The sequence below is a fragment of the Fistularia commersonii genome, chromosome 1 (assembly GCF_037954325.1).
Source record: "Fistularia commersonii isolate RoL2024-O1a breed Wild chromosome 1, RoL_Fcom_v1.0, whole genome shotgun sequence".
Taxonomy (NCBI): Eukaryota; Metazoa; Chordata; class Actinopteri; order Syngnathiformes; family Fistulariidae; genus Fistularia; species Fistularia commersonii.
Window position 1 is genome coordinate 28639304 of NC_141284.1, and position 18714 is coordinate 28658017.

At 43.6% G+C, this 18714-nt stretch overlaps 2 protein-coding genes and 1 non-coding gene across 4 annotated transcripts; 1 reads left to right on the top strand and 2 right to left on the bottom strand.

Moving 5' to 3' along the window:
• Positions 1–1871: 1871 nt before the first annotated feature.
• trnad-guc (transfer RNA aspartic acid (anticodon GUC)) lies at positions 1872–1943 on the bottom strand. The gene has a single exon. It is a non-coding gene; the product is annotated as a tRNA-Asp (tRNA).
• Positions 1944–2226: 283 nt separating this feature from the next.
• Positions 2227–8749, top strand: vti1b (vesicle transport through interaction with t-SNAREs 1B). 2 transcript variants are annotated; one of them, XM_086158929.1, is made up of 7 exons: positions 2247–2374; positions 2488–2610; positions 2709–2767; positions 4268–4462; positions 4938–5111; positions 5464–5525; positions 6242–8749. In XM_086158929.1, exons 2-7 carry the CDS (start codon positions 2514–2516, stop codon positions 6333–6335), a joined length of 681 nt encoding a protein of 226 aa, XP_086015055.1. In that variant the 5' UTR covers positions 2247–2374; positions 2488–2513; the 3' UTR covers positions 6336–8749. The 2 variants fall into 2 exon arrangements, with proteins under 2 accessions (XP_086015045.1, XP_086015055.1); XM_086158919.1 differs by having other exon boundaries at positions 2227–2610.
• Positions 8459–18127, bottom strand: arg2 (arginase 2). Its single transcript, XM_086158890.1, has 9 exons — positions 17944–18127; positions 17516–17798; positions 17355–17427; positions 15237–15411; positions 13071–13230; positions 12351–12445; positions 12156–12260; positions 11940–12076; positions 8459–9943 (listed from the first exon to the last, which is right to left on the bottom strand). The coding sequence occupies exons 2-9, from the start codon at positions 17627–17629 to the stop codon at positions 9750–9752; spliced, it is 1053 nt and encodes a 350-aa protein (XP_086015016.1). The 5' UTR covers positions 17630–17798; positions 17944–18127; the 3' UTR covers positions 8459–9749.
• Between the last annotated feature and the right edge of the window lie 587 nt (positions 18128–18714).

The window sequence follows — 18714 nt, forward strand, 5'->3', positions numbered from 1 at the left end:
TTGTAAGGAACGTCCTAGAGGTGAAAAGAATGTCAGATAGACTTATGAGTCTGAAATTGGAAATTGAAGGTGTGATGCTCAGTGTTGTTAGTGGCTATGAACCACAGGTGGGGTGTGAATGTGAAGAGAAGGAGAAGTTCTGGAATGAGTTAGATGAAGTGATGCAGAATATTCCCAGAAATGAGAGAGTGATAATTGGTGCAGACTTCAATGGACATGTTGGTGAAGGCAATAGAGGGGATGAAGAAGTGATGGGCAGATTTGGTATACAGGATAGGAATGCAGAGGGACAGATGGTGGTAGATTTTGCAAAAAGGATGGAAATGGCTGTCGTGAACAGCTTTTTCCAGAAAAAAACAGGATCATAGGGTAACTTATAAGAGCGGAGGTAGGAGCTCGCAGGTAGACTACATCTTGTATACTACAGACTACAGATCTTGTATAGACGAGGTAACCTGAAAGAGATCAGTGACTGCAGAGTAGTTGTAGGTGAGAGTGTAGCCAGACAGCATAGGATGGTGGTTTGTAGGATGACTGGTGACAAGGAAGATGAAGAGAGAGAGAGAGGATATGAAGGTAGTTGGTGTGAGAGAGGAGGATCCAGAGAAAAGGGTTGGATGGAGAAAGTGGATTCGCTGTGGCGACACCTGAAGGGAAAAGCCGAAAGGAGAAGTAGTTTCTGGTGATAGATTAGTGACACACACACAACAAAATAATCTTAAAATATGACCAAAAAATTGTGAAATAAAGTAGAAAACGTGTGAAAAATATTAAATTAAAAAAAAAAAAAAAGATATTGAGAGATCAAAATACTAAAATGGTTAGGGTTAGGGTTATGAATAGGATAAGATAAACTTTATTGATCCCCATAGGGGAAATTCAGTTCTTCTTCTCCTTTGGTCTTTTCCCTTCAGGGGTCTTCACCGCGAATCCACCTTCTCCATCTAAACCTATTCTGGATCCTCCTCATTCACACCAACTATCTTCATATCCTCTCACTTCGTGAGACCCAACCATCTCAGCCTGGCTTGATCTCCAAAACATGTACTGTCCCTCTGATGGACTCCGTCCTGGTCACTCCCAAAGAGAACCTCAGCATGTCCAGGATAGCTCCCGGTTTGTTTGTAAATAATTTTAATAATGTTTGTATTGAGGATTTATTAATTAGTTTTTCAAGGATGATGGTCACATTATTATTGAAACAAGTATCAGCATATTCAAATAATACTATAATATATAACAGTGAATATAAATCGTGATATTAAGACTGTAAAAACAATATTTTAATTTACTAAATTCACTTCTTATTATCATGTAAAAAAGTCAAATAAAAAAATTATATGAATAAGAATAAGAACAACTTTATTTATCCTGAAGGAAATTGTTGTGCCAGAGTTACAAGAAAAACAACAATAATAAATAATAGTAGAAATTTGTATACACAGTATAAACAGTAAAAAAAGGGGGAAATAAGAAATACAAATAAACTATAAAGTGTCTAAAGTAAAAGTAACAAGTGAAGACTATAAAGTGTCTTAAGTACCAAGTGAAAGATAAGGAGTGCACAAGAGTATGAAATAAAGTTATTCTTATTCTTATTCTTATTCTTATTCTTATTCTTATTCTTATTCTTATTAAAAATATTGTGCATGTAGCTGTTATGAAGTGAAATATTGCAAAGATATGTGAAAATAATAAGAATAAGAACAACTTTATTAATCCCGAAGGAAATTGCTGAATTGCTATCCGAATAAATTAACATCGAAAATAGAGATACTTTATGGAGTGAACCTAGGACATGAAAAGATAAGAATTTGGGAATCGAGATGAGATTTGGTCCCGGGTGTAGGATATTTGGAAAAGGTTGTTTCCTCCCCGTCGGGGAATCGAACCCCGGTCTTCCGCGTGACAGGCGGAGATACTGTCCACTATACTAACGAGGAGTTGGAAAGTGATGCAGAATTATATGTTTTTCTTCATTAATACATGTTGTTCTTCTTATTTTTCTATTTCTAGAAATAAGATAATGGTAAAGTAATTCAGTCATTCCAATGACTTCATGAATTAATTGCTAATAAAGAATAATGGTTCGATTTAATTTAAGAGACCAATCAAAAGACGTGTTCGAATTAAAACTACATATCCCGTAGGGCGTCAAAAAAAGCTGTCCAATTTGTGCCTGAAAATAATTCCGATGAAAGTATCATTCTAGCAACTGTTATTGTTTACGGTGGTTGTTGTTTGTCCTTTAAGGTGTTAAGAAATTACAGCATTCATTCAGGTTCATTCCGGAGGTTTTTTATTTTATTTATTTTTTATTCTGGGCCGGGAGTTTAGCCGATACCTTTATCACGAGGGGCCTTTGCGTCCTGAGGTTTTAATTACCGTCAAAAGTTAACTACTGAATTGACTCAAATTACAGTTCCTACTGTGTTCGTTTCTCCTCTTTTACTGGGAGTAACGGCTAAAAGCAAATTCTCTCCGTAGAACAGCTGACCAAGGGGCCGCCGAATATGTCGTCGGAGGAATTTGAGAAGTTGGACGAAATCTACAGATCCCTGTACGACGAGCTAAAGCTAATGCCGGAGGAAGCGCTAGGCTGTCATGGAGGTAAACAGCGACTTCTAGTACGTTATGCTAATGTCAGCCTGATATCTAAGAGGGGATTTTTGTCCTGACTAAAAGCGAAATTTGTGTTTTGTGTCTAGAGGAGAAAAAGAGGCTGATGAGAATCTTCGATGAGCGGCAGGGGGAGGCGGAAGAAGTGGTGAGATGTTAAAAAACGTCGCTTGCTAGCTACGGAGCTAATGGATTCCCAGCTACATGTCATAAGTACTACACAGTTTTATGTCTAAACAAATGACTTGCTCAACAGCTAGGTTCAACAGCTTGCTCTCAAACATACTGTCACAAAATACCCCACAGGTCTTAAAGCTAGGATGCTTGTTATGAGGGATCAGACTACTAATGACGTCGCCGTTTGAAATGTCTCCTCTTTTACTTCCTTAGGACGCATACATACAAACATACACACAACCATAGCCTGAACACAACATCCCGAATGAAATCGAGAAATTGCATATTGCAATGCTTAGAGAATAGCAGAGAATGACAGTAGTTCTGGATAAGTCCTATGAACTGTCACCGCCTGCAATCTTAGGATGATACTCCTGTGTGTGGAGGTTCTCAGTCATCCCGGTCATGGTGTATTCTTTTCAAAATCTTCTTGTCAACTGGCATTTGGACTTGAATTGCACAGAATTCTGCAGTGACGTGAAGATGCCTCTCAAATGAGTGGTGAAGCGTCTTGTTGCGGTGCATCTGACCGAGCTGGTGCGGGTGACACAGGAGCAGGGAGTGGCCCAGCGTTTGTGCGAAGGTTGATTGAGCTGGTGCTGCAGTTACATGATCTGGGGAAGAATAGAATAGAACGTGTCATTCGGCGGCGGGACTTTGGCGCCCCTGCTCGCTGGGAGGTCAGAGAATTCAGCCAACATCCTCTTGGGTCTGTCATCAGTCGATTCGGCCCTCGGCAACCCCCGGCATGCAAATTAACAGTTAAATATCTGTGTTATGACATGAGATGTCACCGTTCCCATTGGCACCACCGCTGGCCACTTTACGTAGAGATCATACTTAGCCGTGAGGTAGCACCGGCAATGAGAAACACCTCAGCCATGAATTTCCCCACAAATGTTGAGCATTTTATAGTCCCAGGGGCAGGAAGGCCACATGATTGCCTGCTGGCTCAATTTTGCCACTGAGGAGATACGGCGAGCAGTCAGGACCAGATTTTCGATTGATGGCTGCTCACCGGTTTAGTTCACGTCACGTCCGCTCGAGTTTGCAGATTTTCCTGCGTGACTGCAGGCCGCCGAGATGTGTAGAGCCTTCGAATGAGGACTGGTTCCTCATCGTCTAGCAAGAAGGAGACGTTTTGGGGGACGTCGGGGGTTTGGGTGACGATAGAGCAAGAGAGGAGGTCGGCATAGTCCATACTGGGTCGGGGCGAGTCTGTTTTGTTGGGGCACATGGGATGTAGCTGAAGACTTCAGCAAAACGGTCAAGTTCGGAAAAACACGGCATGTTTGCCCCACAGGTGCACTTTGGTGCTCTTGTTGCATAGGAATTAGCGCCATCTGCCCACCTGTAACAACAGGTAAAGTACTTTTCTGTCCGTGGTCGGACTCCCCCCCCGTCCCTTGGCCCAGAGGCAGTGAGAAAGAGGACATCAGACTGACTTGACCTCTTTCTAAACTACCTTCAGATACAAGGAATGGAGGAAGAGCTGCGTTTGGCTCCCGCCTCCTACAGAAACTCAATGGGCGCCAAGCTTCGCCTTTATCGCCGTGACCTGGGCAAACTGCAGCGGGACATGAGGAGCTCCCCGCAAGGCCTGGCATCGTCCTCGCAGCCCCCGGAGGGAAATCACAGCATATATGCTGCGCAAAACCAGCAAAGCGTGAGTGTGACCCGTGAGAACGAAGGAAAAACATCAGAAAGCCTGTGGACAAGAGGATTACTTATGTGATGTTGCCAATATTTATTTCTCCTTAATTTAACCAGGAAAGTCCCATTGAGATTAAAAACCTCTTTTTCAAGGGAGTCCTAAATATAAATGACAATTGGAAATTTGCTAGGAAAAAAGTGCAATGTTTGGCATTTGTTTTGCTAATTTTCATACCTTCGCTCTTAATTCAAAAAAGCCCCTACAGTAGAATTTAGTCAGTTTTATTAAGATGAATTAATTGGGCATATATTTTCAATAGGAAAAGAACTGCTACTGACAGGAATTATACATTTATTGATTTTTAAAAAAGCTCAAAGGGAAATGATTAAGAGGCAAACATCCTCATTATGTTATTCAGCCAAATCGATACACAGAATGTCCCGGAAAAATGAACTCCGTCATGTTTTCCGCGGCCTCGCCTCCGCAGACTCGCGTGCAGTCTCAGCGGTCGCTGCTGCTCCACAGCACCGAGCACCTGAACAACGCCACCAGCAGCATCGAGCGCAGTCAGTGCATCGCCGCCGAGACGGAGCAGATCGGAGCCGACATCATCGAGGAGCTGGGGGGGCAGAGGGAGCAGCTGGACCGCTCCAGGAACCGGGTGAGGACACCATCACACCACCATTTACCAGGCCGTGATGGAGAGAAGCACCCTGCTTTGTAGAATATGTAAAAATACACTACGCCATATATAAGATAAGATAAGATAAGAACAACTTTATTTATCCCGAAGGAAATTGTTGTGCCAGTTTCAATTAAAACATAACAATAATAGATAATAGTAGGAAGGAGGGAGAATAAGAAATACAGTCAAATATAAAGTGTCAAAGTTAAGGCTATCAAGTGTTTTAAGGTCTTAAGGTCTTATATATATATATATATATATTTTGTGTTTCTGCGTATACTCTTTCTTTTTTTTTTTTTAATATTTATTTATTGAATTTTACTTGCAGCTGGTGAACACTGGTGAGAACCTCAGTCGAAGTCGTAAAATCCTTCGCTCCATGTCCAGGCGGTAGGTGAACTTCTGTCCTTCGGGTCGAACGCTGTTATTGTTTCTACTCGCTTCCGTTGGAATAACAAACGGACTCATTTACAGACCACTCATGAGGCGGCGGAGGGGGGGTCAAGTTCCTGGGGAATATTTTCATAGTTTTTCTACTTTTCTGTCAGATCTAACACTGCATCCGTAGACAGCAGAGTCGTAGAAGCTTCCTCATGGTGCATTTTGAATAGTACAATACGGGTATTTAGTATTTTCACGACTAAAGATGGAAAAGAAAATGTTGGCCTCAATCTCAGGTCGTTCAAAACATCTTGGGAAATCGTCTCTGTAAAAGAGCAGAACCCTGATTGCGTATTATTAAATTGATTACAAGAGAAAACCACGGCCTTCATATGAAGACGTTTGCATGGATTCATGAATTCACACGAGCCATTATTTGATCTTGCCGTTCCCTTTGTGAACGAGAGCTCCTTTTCCGAGAGCCTCTGTGAGGTTCATCGCAAACCAGAAAAACTTCTTTGCACCCATCGGCAAAATTCCAAACGATTTCTCAATTTGAAATCGGAGTGTGATGTCCCGCGTGTGTGTGTGTGTGTGTGAGTGTGTGTCCTGCCTCTTCCCGTTTCCATTGGCCGCTGGCGGAAAGGAAAGGTGAATTGTTTGCGTCGGTGTGATGGTAACGCCGGCCTTAAGGTGGCGCTGTGGACTCTGCCTGCCCCCCCCAGGCTGGTGACGAACAAACTGCTGCTGGGCGTGATCATTCTGATGGAGCTCGCCATCCTGGGGGCCGTCGTCTACCTCAAGTTCTTCAAACGGTGAGAAGCTGAAGACCTCCAGCCCCCCCAAGGAGGGCAAAGAAGCCCGGTCCTCCTCACGGACCTCTCTGAGGTCACGTGACACTTTTTATCCCCCTCTCCTCCACACTGGATGGACACATCAGAAACTCCATGGACAAAAGTGACACTGAGCAGATGGGATCCCGCGAGAGGATCCTTCTGGACTCTCCCTCTGAAAAGCGGAGGATGTTCCTTCCGAACTCCGCCGTGACTGTTGCCATGGTGACAGCCTGGGCCGCACTGGACCGTCACCCTTTTTGCAATAGTGAGGTGGGGAATGTGACGGAATCGCACCTTGTTTTAAAGCTTCCACTGAGGTTTTTAATTATTTTTATTATTTCTATGACGCCAAATAAGTCGGACTCCTGAATGTGAGGCCTTTTTTTTTCCACCTTAAGAAGAACATCCGATCATAAAAGGGTTCATGAGCGTCCTGGACAACTGCCGACCATTTTTTTCTATCATGGAAAACACGTGGAACTTTTTAAAATAATTTTTTTTATTTAAGAACCATAGATATTCTTTGGATTTCCTGAAAAATGACATAACCCTTTATTTGAAATGATAAAGAACGACACATGGGAGAAAATCATGTAATGTGACATGTAAATGAACACGATCCATTCCAGTCGAGCGGCTGTGTGGAAAACGATAAAGGAAGGAATTGAAAAAAAAAATTCAAGTTTGCAAGAAACTAGAAGAAAATTGTAAATGACCACATTTGAGGAAAAAGAGCAAGAAAAAAAAGGTGCTTATTAATTTTTGAGGGAGATCGTGAATGAAGAGAAGCTGCAGTTAACCTTAACCTGACCTGAAAAAACTCATTTCAACTGGCAGTTGCCCCGAGAAGAAGTTTAGAATATCAATTAAAATATAAAAAGAAAAAAATGATAATGATTAATAAATATTGATTTTAAATTCAGCAAGGGCTTGAGCTTAAACCTCGACCGCAGAGTTTGACTGCGCCTTAAGCGCCACTCATGAAAGCAAACCTCTGCGAAGAAGAGGAGGATGACGAGGACAGCGTGGAGATTGAAGTTGCCACGGCGTTAATAATAACCAGGGATTATCAAATGGGTTCCAGTGACTTTTTTTCTTTCTCACTGCCGTTAACCGACTGGTGAAAATGTCTCTGTTGCACGGCGAGCTCTGGAAGCCCCTCTGTGGCGTGGCAGGCCTCAAGTCAGTTCTTTCATGAGAAAAAAGCGGACCAGTGACGACAAGTTTTTAAAAATGGCGCTTTGCTTGAAGTATCTGGAAAGGACGTGCCTTGTGATTTCTGTTGATCTCCAAGGACCTACGTCATATTAGTTCCTATGGAACCGTGACAGAGGACCTGCCTCGCAGTTTGAGGAGTTGAGGTCCTAGATCTTAGGATGTCCAAATGCATGGAGAAACTAGTTCCTGAACTTTGGTACTTGCTGTGAGAAAGGGGCTGATGTGTCCTGGAAAATCTCTATTTGAAATGAGTAAAACATATCTCATTGTTAGGGTTAGGGTTAGAACTGAACTGAGAATAAGAGTGAACGTTATTCTCCTGGAGATCAACTTGATTTTCCCGGAAAGAGCGGGAACCTTGCAAGTGACTGTTTCATCAGACAAATATGTACATATGCCATGTATAAATTGCGTTATTAAAATGGCCCGATCCGTCGACGATGATGGTAATGTACAAATTGTGTGTGTGTGAATTGGCTTTGCCAGTGTTTGTCAGCCACAGGCTTCATGGTGAAATGGCTGGTGTGTTTGATTGCTTCCAGTTGACTGTAATTACCTTGTTGTTATTTCCCTCCGTGACCGACAGCTGATTCTTGTTGAGCAAATGGATTATGTTCCATGATTATGTCACAAAGCGTCTACAAAATACACCAATGTCACGAGTCAGATGATTTTTTTTTTTTTAGATTTTGGTTTCAGGCCATTTCTTTTCAATTTGAAAAAAAAAAAAAGATTCTCAAGATAATGAAGCGGGTTTTGTTTCTGCTTATTTTGTTGTAAGTTTCTGGAAAATACTAGTTTTTGAGATGAAAATTATTCCAAAAGTACTTTTTTTTTTTTTTTTTTTGGTGTTCAGGTAGCAAGAACAAATCATTTCATGACTAAATGTTTAAGATCTCCTCTTTATTCCACACCCAGAAGATTGGTAACCACTTTATCCTGACTAGTGTGAGAACCGCATGCACACACACACACAGGAATAAAAGTGTGTGTTCAAATAAATAAACACCTGACTTATGGAAGACCAAAAAATAAACTCTTTATTACAAGGACAGTAGTCATTTGGTGGCTACATCAAGTCAAACCAAGTCAAACTTCGCCGGGTGAAATATTTCCTCGCCAGCGTTTCTATTTAAAGCCGGTCGTAACCGGGCCGTTTTTTTTGGTTTGTTGTCAAAACCTGTCATCACTAACAACGATACCGAGACGTGCACTAGTGGCGTCATTGTAAAAATTAAAAAAAAAAAAAAAAGTCAACTAAAAAGATAATACAGTAACCACAGCTGGTCCGAAAGTGCAAACACATGATTACTAGTTTTTAGCTAACGCACACGGCTAGAAAGTCTGTTTCCAGTGTCCGCCGGGCGGCGGCGCTGAACGTGCCTCACAGGCAGGCTCCGTGTCTTGTGTACAAAATGCGAAAATAAATAGGCGGAAGCTGAGTCCTCTAAAGATAACTACCCGTAGCAGCAAAGTTAGCCGGAGTTGCCGTGGTAATGTGCGGGGGCGAGGGAGACCGCGGAGGGTCGGAATTCATTGGCGGGGAAAGAATTTCAAGATTTAAATTTTGTGCTTTGAGGAAAACTTCACATTTCAGAGGCTACATTTTTTTCACTGGTGGCAAAAAATGGATCAGGATTTTAAAAATCAAATCTGGACCCTGGAGTTAAACAAAGTCAGAATTTGGAGCTTTTTAAATTCTGAATTTGGGGGTGGAAATGATCAGAAATTACAACAAAAATTATCAGTCGTTTAAAAAAAAAAAAAAAAAAAGATTAGAAATCTGTTTTGGTAAGAATTCTGAAAATCATATTTAAGAGTCGGGATTAAAATCATAAGACTCTGAATTCCAGCCAAACGTTTAGAATCTGGGGATTCAATTTTTGAGAATGCTGACCTTCTTTTCTGAAAATTTCAAAGATTGAAAATTCTGAGCTGGTGCGGAAGGGAAAAATAAGTTTTTCTGAAATCCATGGGAGGCTTTTTCTCCGAGGTCCCTGCGTAGTTTTTTTTTTTTTTTTAATTTTTTTTTCTGGACGCGCTTTGGTTCGGCGGTCAAAACAGAAGCGGCGAAAGGGGCTGTCGAGTCTTTGCTGCTCACGCTGAAAATGGCGGAATGCTAAGGGGGGGAAGGGGAGGGACGGCGAGGGCAAGAGTTCATGGGTGGACCGGGAGCATCTCAGAGGCGGAGCTGCTCCGTGTCGCTGCCCTGCGTCGACGGGATCTCGTCGATGGTCACGTGGGCGCCCTCCCTCGTCTGGCCCAGAGACGACGCGATGACGTCGACGGCCAGAGAGGCGGTGGCTTCCACCGCCTCGCGGCTCGACCCCAGGGTGGGGTTCACCTCCACCAGGTCCATGGCCGACAGCAGGCCTGCGGGGACACAGAAGAAAAGCGCCAATCAAGAACTCATTCGGGAACTCATTTTGGTGAGTCTTGTCCTCTTCGGTCTTCTTCTGCACCTCCAGCCGGGGGATTCGAACCTCAAACCTTCTATCCACGTCTTCGCTTTCCTCCTCTGTACGCGACCGAACAACATCGGTCCGACTCCGTCTGCCGTCCCTCTGATGGACTCCTTCCGAATCCGATCCTTCCTCCTTGCTACCAAAAGCTCGGAACCTCAACATCTCCATCTCCGTTGCCTCCCATCGCTTCCCGGTCTTGGTCTCCAAACTACCCGCCGCTGCTTTAGCCCTGACACTTTTCTCCACCCATTCGGACCATTTGAAACCTCTTTTCCACCACACCCTCCACTGCTCTGGATTGTTGACCCCGAGTATTTTAAATCCTCCACCCTGCAGCCTCACCGTTCCACACATATACTGCTCAAGAAAATAAAGGGAACGCTTGAACAACACAATGTAACTCCAAGTCAATCCCACTTGTGTGAAATCATAGTGTCCACTCAGGAAGCAACACAGATTCATTTGGACTTATTTTAAGGACATTACATCAAAGTTGGATCAGCCTGGAGTTTGTTTTTACACTTTAATTTGGAGTGTGATTCCTAATCCAGACCTCCATGGGTTGATACAATTGATTTCCATTGATCATTTTGGTGTGATTTTGTTGTCAGCACATTCAACTGTGTACAGAGCAAAGTATTTCATAAGAATATTTCATTCATTTAGATCTAGGATGTGATTTTTAAGTGTTCCCTTTATTTTTTTCGAGCGGTGTATATTCTGTCTTGCTGCTGCAAACGGTCATTCCTCTCCTCTTTTCCGAGCGCACCTCAACTTTTTCAACATTTCCCTCCGCCTGCTCCCTGCTCTCAATACAGATCACAGTATCATTTGCAAAGTTACACAACCCGTGGAGATTCCTGTTTGGCCTGATGTAAACAGATAGTTTTCTCCCCCCATTCCGAGCTGCTTGAGTGTGTTTCCTCGCTTCTTCTCCACGCGCTCTGTAGCTCTGGACTGTTGACCCTAAGAACCTGAAATCCTGCACCTTCTAAATCTTCAATTAAATTCAATTATTAGAAATAAAATACAAGGAGCTTATTACACTCGATCAGGGGTCGGCAACCCGCGGCTCTTCCATCTTTACGCTGCGGCTCCGAGTGGCTTGGGAAAATAAATGATAATTATTTAATTGAAGTGTATTTCATTTGTGTTAATTCCTTTTTATAACTTTTAATTCTAAGTTGGAAGATTATTGTGATCTTGAAATATTAAATAAAATTATATTTATTATTTTTCGCCGCTCAAAATAACGTCACACTTACGGAAGCCGGTATACCCGCCGGCCGGTAAAGTCCCGGTTTGCAGATGCTGTGCGCAGAAGTTCAGGAGCAGAAGTCCCATAAACCGGGTAAAATAAATATTTATGAAGATATTTTGCAAATATTTATTTTTTATTGTGGCTAACACAGTGATTTTTTCCCGATTTATTTTTAAAATTCAGGTCAAGGCTCCGCTACACGCTCTGAAAGCCCAAAGCTCAAAATGAGTTCATTACAAAAATAAATTTAATTTTTTCCATAATAATTTGTGAATTTCAGAGGCAACACACTACACACTTGTTTATACAAAGTGTAAAGGTAATAAAAAGCAGCATATACAGTGGTACCTTTACTTTAGACGTCAAAAAGTAATTGCGGCTCCCGGTGTTTTCTTTTCCGAGGAAACCGGGTCCAAATGTCTCTTTGGGTGTTACGGGTTGCCGACCCCTGCACTAGATTGATTAAATAACCTCAAATAATGTCAAAAATTCCCTAAAAATCATGGTATCAAATCTGGAAATGACTTGTAAATATGTAAAAACATAAAAGAAAATGGGCAAGACTGATATTCCCTGAGGTCAGAAGTCAAATCCTTGTGTGTTTCTTCAACAGCGAGCAGGCGTTTCTTTGTATTTTCGGTACCTGTGTTATGAACCTCCTCTGCGATGTAGATCCCCTCCCTGTAGGTCAGGCCTCCGTTCACCGGCGTTCCCGTGGCGGGCGCCAGAGACGGGTCGAAGGCGTCGATGTCGAAGCTCAGGTGAATCGGCCTCTGTTTCCTGCGCGGCGGGGGAACAAAAGTCAGGCGCCGGCGGAAACCCGGCGGCGAAGGGGAAACGAGCCGCGGGTTAGGCTCACCTGGACAGCAGGTGGTCCAGCGTCACCTCCATCACCCTCTGGATGCCGAGCCTGTCGATGTCCCTCATGGTGAAGTACTGGATGCCCAGGCTCTTCAGGATGTGGCTGCAGGAAGCGACACCCCGAGGAACCGTCTTGAACATCTTTCAACGAACCGCCCGCCCCTCTTCCCGACACGCGGCGGCGTCTACTTACTGCTCGCCGGGGTCCACGTCCCGCAGCCCCACGTACACCAGGTCCCTGGAGGACAGGAAGGGCTTCGCCCAGGAGAAGCCCGGGATGTCGGTCATCTGCCGGAACACACAGACAAGACCGGCTCAGGATCATAACAAGTAGGACCCGAAGTGGCGTCGTGGGAAATTCACGGAAAATCACTCGGGAAAAATAACTGTAAGTCTTTTCCAGGCTCTATAAATTAAATTTGATTAAAGAATAAAATAATGATGGACGTTATTTTGGTATGTTTCTATGATTTTTATTATCTATGCTCGCTTTAGCAAAAATGTTGAACGAACATAACGGGTCTCTTTATGTGCAGGTGCAAATTAATCACATTTGCACCTGCTTTTAGTTTATCTACTGTTTTTTTAATTTGTACTGCCAATTGTACTTGTTTTTAGTTCCATCCACCCCCTTGTACTTTTTAATTTGATCTCATTTTTTACTTGTTTCGAGTTTTATCTACTGCTTCCGTACTGTCTTTCATTTAATCTCATTTTCACCTGTTTTTAGTTTATCTCCTGTTTTTTATTTTGATCTCATTTTATTGTTGTGCTGTGCTCTGCTTTGCTTGTAAACTTGTCGACCCTGAAAATGAGGGAGACCTCAGTGGTCTTACAAGTATAAACAAAGGTTATTATTATGTGTGTGTGTGTGTGTGTGTGTGTGTCCATGTACTTATTCCAGCGTCCTCACCTTGTCCTGCAGCTCTTTGAGCATGAAGGCTACAGGCTGTCCGTGCAGGTTTCCGGACGGCGACGTCACCGGTGTGTTGACGTCGGCGTGAGCGTCGACCCAGATGACGCAGAGGTCGGGGCACTGCTGAGCGTGACCTCCCACCGAGCCGATGGCGAGGCTGAGGGGGTCGGAGACGGACAGCCACGTCAACGTCAGATCACAACCAGCGGAAAGATCCTTAGAAGGGTGCAGTTTCCAACTACTCAATAATGTGTAATTTTTGAAAAATAAAAAAAAAAAAAATCCAAAATTTTCTAAATTCATCCATTTTTTTTTTTTTTTGCATTTTCCACATGTTTTTTTGTCAAACCTAAATACATTCCTGACTGCTATAATTGTTTTTTTTTCTCCATTAATATTTTTTTATTTCACTTTTTCAAGTCGAAACATAATTTATGTTTTTATTTAATATCGTCAGGCTGATTTTCAAGTTCATATCATTTTCAAGTTTATTTATTAATTTTTTTTTGACTAATTCATTTTCTTTTCTCCGGGGCGGCACGGTTGCGTGGTGGTTTCGCGCTTCCGCCTCACAGCATGAAGATCCCTGCTTGGATTCCACCAGGAGCCGTTCGGCGGGGGGTTTGCATGTTCTCCTAAACGCTCCACAAACATGGAGCAGGTTTGGAGAGACGACTTTGCCCAGACGGGTGAGTGTGAGGCTAAAAAGCTGTTTGACTATTTGAGGTGTGAACTGGAGAGTGAATAGTTGTGTCTCTGAGGTGTGAATGGTCGTTTGTCTCCCGGCTAACGGTCCGACGACGCCTCGCCGTCACCCTGATCGCAGGATAAACGGCCCTGACAGTGACTGAACAAACAAAATCGTTTGCATTTGTTTGTCAATCCTGCATGTACTTTAGTCCGGGGCTGCAAGCTGAGCCGCTGGACCCTGAAGTTACAACGAGCGAAGGAGTTTGAACACCTGAACCCGCGGCTTGGTGTTCCGTCACGGCCATCATGCATTATTCTGACCCTCTTTCACAACTCAGGCTTGGAATTTCAGCTGCCGCGTCTTTAGTCTTTAACCTCTTCTTTTAAAACCAGAGACGAAGGAGGAGGAGGAGAAGGATAATGGAGGACATGAGGTGGAAAAAAAAACTCAGAACATTCATATCCTGCAGAGTCATGGCTGAAAGATTCGGTTCTACACGACAACAAAAAGCCGGTTGTGAGTCCGGCAGAATGCGTTCCTTCCTCCCGATACAAAGACCCGCTGTTGTGGGCTGTTTACTGGAAAAGAAACGCACCGCTTGTTTTCTTTCTTTCTTTTTTTTTCTCCTCAAAATTCAAGAGCAGGAGCCGCGAAAACTCATCCTCGCCTTTCGCTGTCAGTCATGCCTTGTTTTGCAAGACGCTTTTCTCAGTTTATCATTCACTTTCCAGGGAGAGAAATAAATTTGACACGTCACTCCTGAAATTTGAGTTACAGCTCAGAAGTCTGGATTCAGATAAAAAAAAAAAAAAAAAATATATATATATATATATATATATATATATATATATATATGCACAAATAATTCTTATTTTAAATCTGAGGTGTAACTCAAATTCAGGAGTGAAAAGTGACAATTATTTCTCTTTCTCTGGCTCTCTATCTATTTATATGTGAATATATATTTTTTTATTGACTGAAGTCGAACATTTGGAAATTGAAAGCAATTTGAAAGCAAAGGTAAGAATTTGAATTGAAAGGGGATCTGACTTTAAATTCGAGATTTTAGGTCATAAAGCAGAAAGGTCTTGAAAAAAAGTCAGAGATTAAAGATCAGAGATTAATTCCGAGATTAAAAGCCTCATTTTTATCTGTCTCTTTATTTTAAGATTTGGAATTCCTACTTTGAAGTCAAAAATTCCGAATAAATGATTTAAAGTAATTCACAGATTCCCATAAAGAAATTTAAAAAATATATTCATTTATTTATCTATTATTTTAAAATATATTTGGAAGATTAAAATGTAAAATCCTAAAAGTAAAAAAAATAAAAAAATTAAAAAAATCCCCAAAAGGAATAACAAATGTTATAACCGATTTATGGTTCAAGTACTTGAAATATAAAGGCAAACGTCATCTGGCCATGTGTGTGTGTGTGTGTGTGTGTGTGTGTGTGTGTGTGTGTCACCCACCTGTGGTCGCCCCCGAGCATCACCAGGGTGTGTCCGGCGCCCACCGCTCTGCTGACGGCGCCGGCCAGCTTCTTATTGGCGCCGCCCACCGTGCGCGGGAACTTGACGTTCATGTACGGCTCGTCCTGCTCCGGCTGCTGGAAGGTCAGGTCGCCAAAGTCGTGGACGGAGTAATCTGGAGGGGGGACAGCGGAGATACTCAGGTCCAGGAGAGGGTTAGAAACCGTGAAGTCCCGGATAAATAGTCCGTTAATCTCAAATGACACCGATCGGCAGCTGGATTACGTGCCACGTCGGCGGCCGATCCGAGTCAGGGATTAATACCCAAATTATGATTTCACAGAGCTCGTGCCACAAACCACGTCCTTTCCTTTCCCTCTGGAAAACCAGTTCGATAACGTTGTATTTCTCCCACGTCATTGCCACCTGACCGGATTAAACAAAATCATCTGGATCTCATGGAGGGAGTCATCAAGTGCGAGTTGCCGAGGGCTCTTTAATTGATAATCTGATCTTTAATCTCCATAATCTATTCAGATGAATGTTATCAATTTACAAATCATCCATATTCAAAAGCCAGACATTGGAATTCTCCTCCATTATTCCCCTTGGGGAACATAGGGAACTGTGACCAAATTATTAATGTTTACAACATTTTTGTTTATTTTTATTTTTTATTTCAATTCAGCCCTAAGACCATCCGTCACGATTAATTATTCATCCGTTTGTGCAACAACCGGCCTTTTGTCCAGTTACACGCCATTCACACTATTGTTTCTTTGAATGACAAAATACAAGTGTGTGTGTGTGGAGCGTCTGCAGCAGCCTGACCCAAACCCACACACACACTTTCCCCAAAACAATACAAGTCTCATTTTACATCGCAAGATTGATGTATTCAAGTGAAATCCCGTTTTCAATTCACGTTTCAATGTCTAACTAAGCAATTAAAGTATCGCTGCTCAGCTCAGGAGTATTTTCAGGATAGTTGCTGCAGACATCGATCCTCACACATCAGCTAAGCGCCTGTTGTTTGGTAAAACCAGTAAAAGGGATTTATTCCAAATATTTTTTAATGAAAGAGAAAAAGGCGACTGGTCAGCTGCCTCCTCACACACACACACACACACACACACACACACACACACAAGCCCAAATCACAGCTTCTCAATACAAGTCTCTTGTTTATACTGTGAGATTAAGATAAGATAAGATAAGAACAACTTTATTTATCCCGAAGGAAATTGTTGTGCCAGAGTTTCAAGTAAAAACATAACAATAATAGATAATAGTAGGAAGGAGGGAGAATAAGAAATACAATAAAATATAAAGTGTCAAGGTTAAGGCTATCAAGTGTTTTAAGGTCTTAACAAGTACAAACATTTGAATATTCCCTTCGGCTGAAGGAAGAGGAATTAAAAAGTGTGATAGCCATTAAAAGCGATTAAAAGCGAAATGTCATTTAAAATCAATCTAAAGCCTCTGCGCCCTCCGGTCCTGCACACCGACATTGTAATGTTCCGTTACACCGGCGGTTATTTTTAAACTTCACGCCACCGCTTTATTTTTACAGCGTGGTGGTTTGTGTGTGTGTGTGTGTGTGTATGTGTGTGTGTGTGTGTGTGTGTGCGTGTGTGTGGGGGGTAAGAGAGGGCATTTTGACGGTAAGTCGGTGCGTCACGCGTGACGACACAGTGGAAAACAATGGAGCCAATGGGCTTCCGGCCGTTTGCGTGCAGCCAGGAAGCAGACAGACATGTGGCTCCCGGACGAGACAAAAAAAAGAAGAAGAAAGGGAAAATTGATGCTTTCCTTCACAAAGTCACCACGTGTGGGTTTTTGTATCCCTTCCCACGGGGAGGCAGTTTCCTGCGTGACTAAAGCTCAGCGGGAGCTTTGCGCCTCTGCAGGGGGCGATACATCTGCACCCCGAAGCTATTCTCCGTCTATTACTGTGTTGTTACCACAATGGGTGCCTCTGGGCCGGAGGGAGGGGGTGAATTAGAGCGCAAGTGCTGGAATAAGCTCTCCAAAGAGCTTTCCGTGCGCTGATGTAACGTTTCTAAGTCGGCGGTGACGCCCATCCGCCGTTGCGTAACACCACGATGCGCCGCTCACCTAAACCGGAGAGCCGCTCGATGAGCCCCGCATCCCGGATGACTTTGGGCCCGTGTTCCACTCCTCTTCTCTTCTGTAAAGATAAAAAATAAAATAGAAAGTAACCATTTCTAGATGGATCTTTTTTTTTTCCTAGGACGTGAAGCTGTAGTGGGCTTTACCTGTCCACGTGAGAACGGCGCTCCTAGGACGGCGACGGATTGGGCTCTGCTCTGCTGGCACTTGGAGCCCAGCGGAGCCCCGAGAAGCCGCAGCAGGGGTCCCCTCAGAGCCATAACGGGGTTCGTCGCTCACCGAATAGATATATAGGTTTCTTCTTTTCCGAGATCCGGACAGACGTGCGCGGAGTCTGACGCAAACCGCCGCTGTGTTGAGCTGCTGGACGCCGCCGCGCCGCAGAGGACGCTCTTATGGCGCGTCAGACTCATTAATATTCATGAGCCGCTGGCGGAGGAGGGAGGGAGGGAGGGAGGGGGTCGAAAAAATGTTAAAAAATCATTTACAGGCTTATAACCGTGTTTACTCTTGGAATTAACCGTTAAAATGTGCGCGTCTTCCCGCCGGGGGGCCGGATTTTTCATCCACTAACCGTCCTAACCGGCGGAACGGCGGAGAGGGGACGCGACGTCACCCGTGACACACCTCCGGGTCGACCAATGGGAGGCCGGGAAAGCGGAGCGGGGGTTTCGTCCCGGCGTGCGTGTGCGTGTGCATGTGCGTGGCGGGGGCCGTTTCGTCGCGAAGCTCAAGTCCGGGTGGAAATTTCCACCGGCGCAACGGAGCGCGGCCTGATGGCCTTGTTTACACGGCGGCACCTGGACCACCTGTTTGTCCGTGACCACGTGGTCCGGGGCCGGGGGGCCAAAACAGATCCGGTTCCCCGGGACGCGCCGGTAAACACCGCTCCGTGTCCACGCAGGACGCCGTGGAACAAGCCAGGGCCGCTATTACTCAGCAAAAACACCGTTATAACCAAGCCGAAAGGGGGGTTGGGGGTGACTCACATTTCAGAGAGTCTTGGTGGGGCTTCAACCCCTTACAAGCGCTTTTTAAATTCTATATTTAACTCCACACACACGCACATCTTTACGCGTGTGGTGAGTGCATGTATGTATGAGATGAGATGTACTTTCAGGATCCCATGCTTGGGAAATTGTTGAAGACATACAAGGACCAGACGGATACATGTACTGTGCTTTACGTTGCTGCTGCCGTCTATTTATTCCTGGATGTCTCGCTATATTCTGTCTATCTATTTATATTCATATTCTACATAATTCATAAGTCTATTTGTGAATGCCCTTTGCCGTATTTCAATTGTCTTCTTTTGTGTCTCTATATTTTTATTCATATTTATTGA

Excerpts from the sequence above, each read along its gene's own strand:
- vti1b (XM_086158919.1), top strand. The coding sequence starts at position 2,514 with ATGTCGTCGGAGGAATTTGAGAAGTTGGACGAAATCTACAGATCCCTG. Across the intron at positions 2,611-2,708 it reads AGCGCTAGGCTGTCATGGAG|AGGAGAAAAAGAGGCTGATG; the intron begins GTAAACAGCGAC and ends TTTTGTGTCTAG. Across the intron at positions 4,463-4,937 it reads CTGCGCAAAACCAGCAAAGC|ACTCGCGTGCAGTCTCAGCG; the intron begins GTGAGTGTGACC and ends TCGCCTCCGCAG.
- arg2 (XM_086158890.1), bottom strand. The coding sequence starts at position 17,629 with ATGGCTCTGAGGGGACCCCTGCTGCGGCTTCTCGGGGCTCCGCTGGGC. Across the intron at positions 17,428-17,515 it reads CGCCGTTCTCACGTGGACAG|AAGAGAAGAGGAGTGGAACA; the intron begins GTAAAGCCCACT and ends TTATCTTTACAG. Across the intron at positions 12,261-12,350 it reads GACGTGGACCCCGGCGAGCA|CCACATCCTGAAGAGCCTGG; the intron begins GTAAGTAGACGC and ends CGCTTCCTGCAG.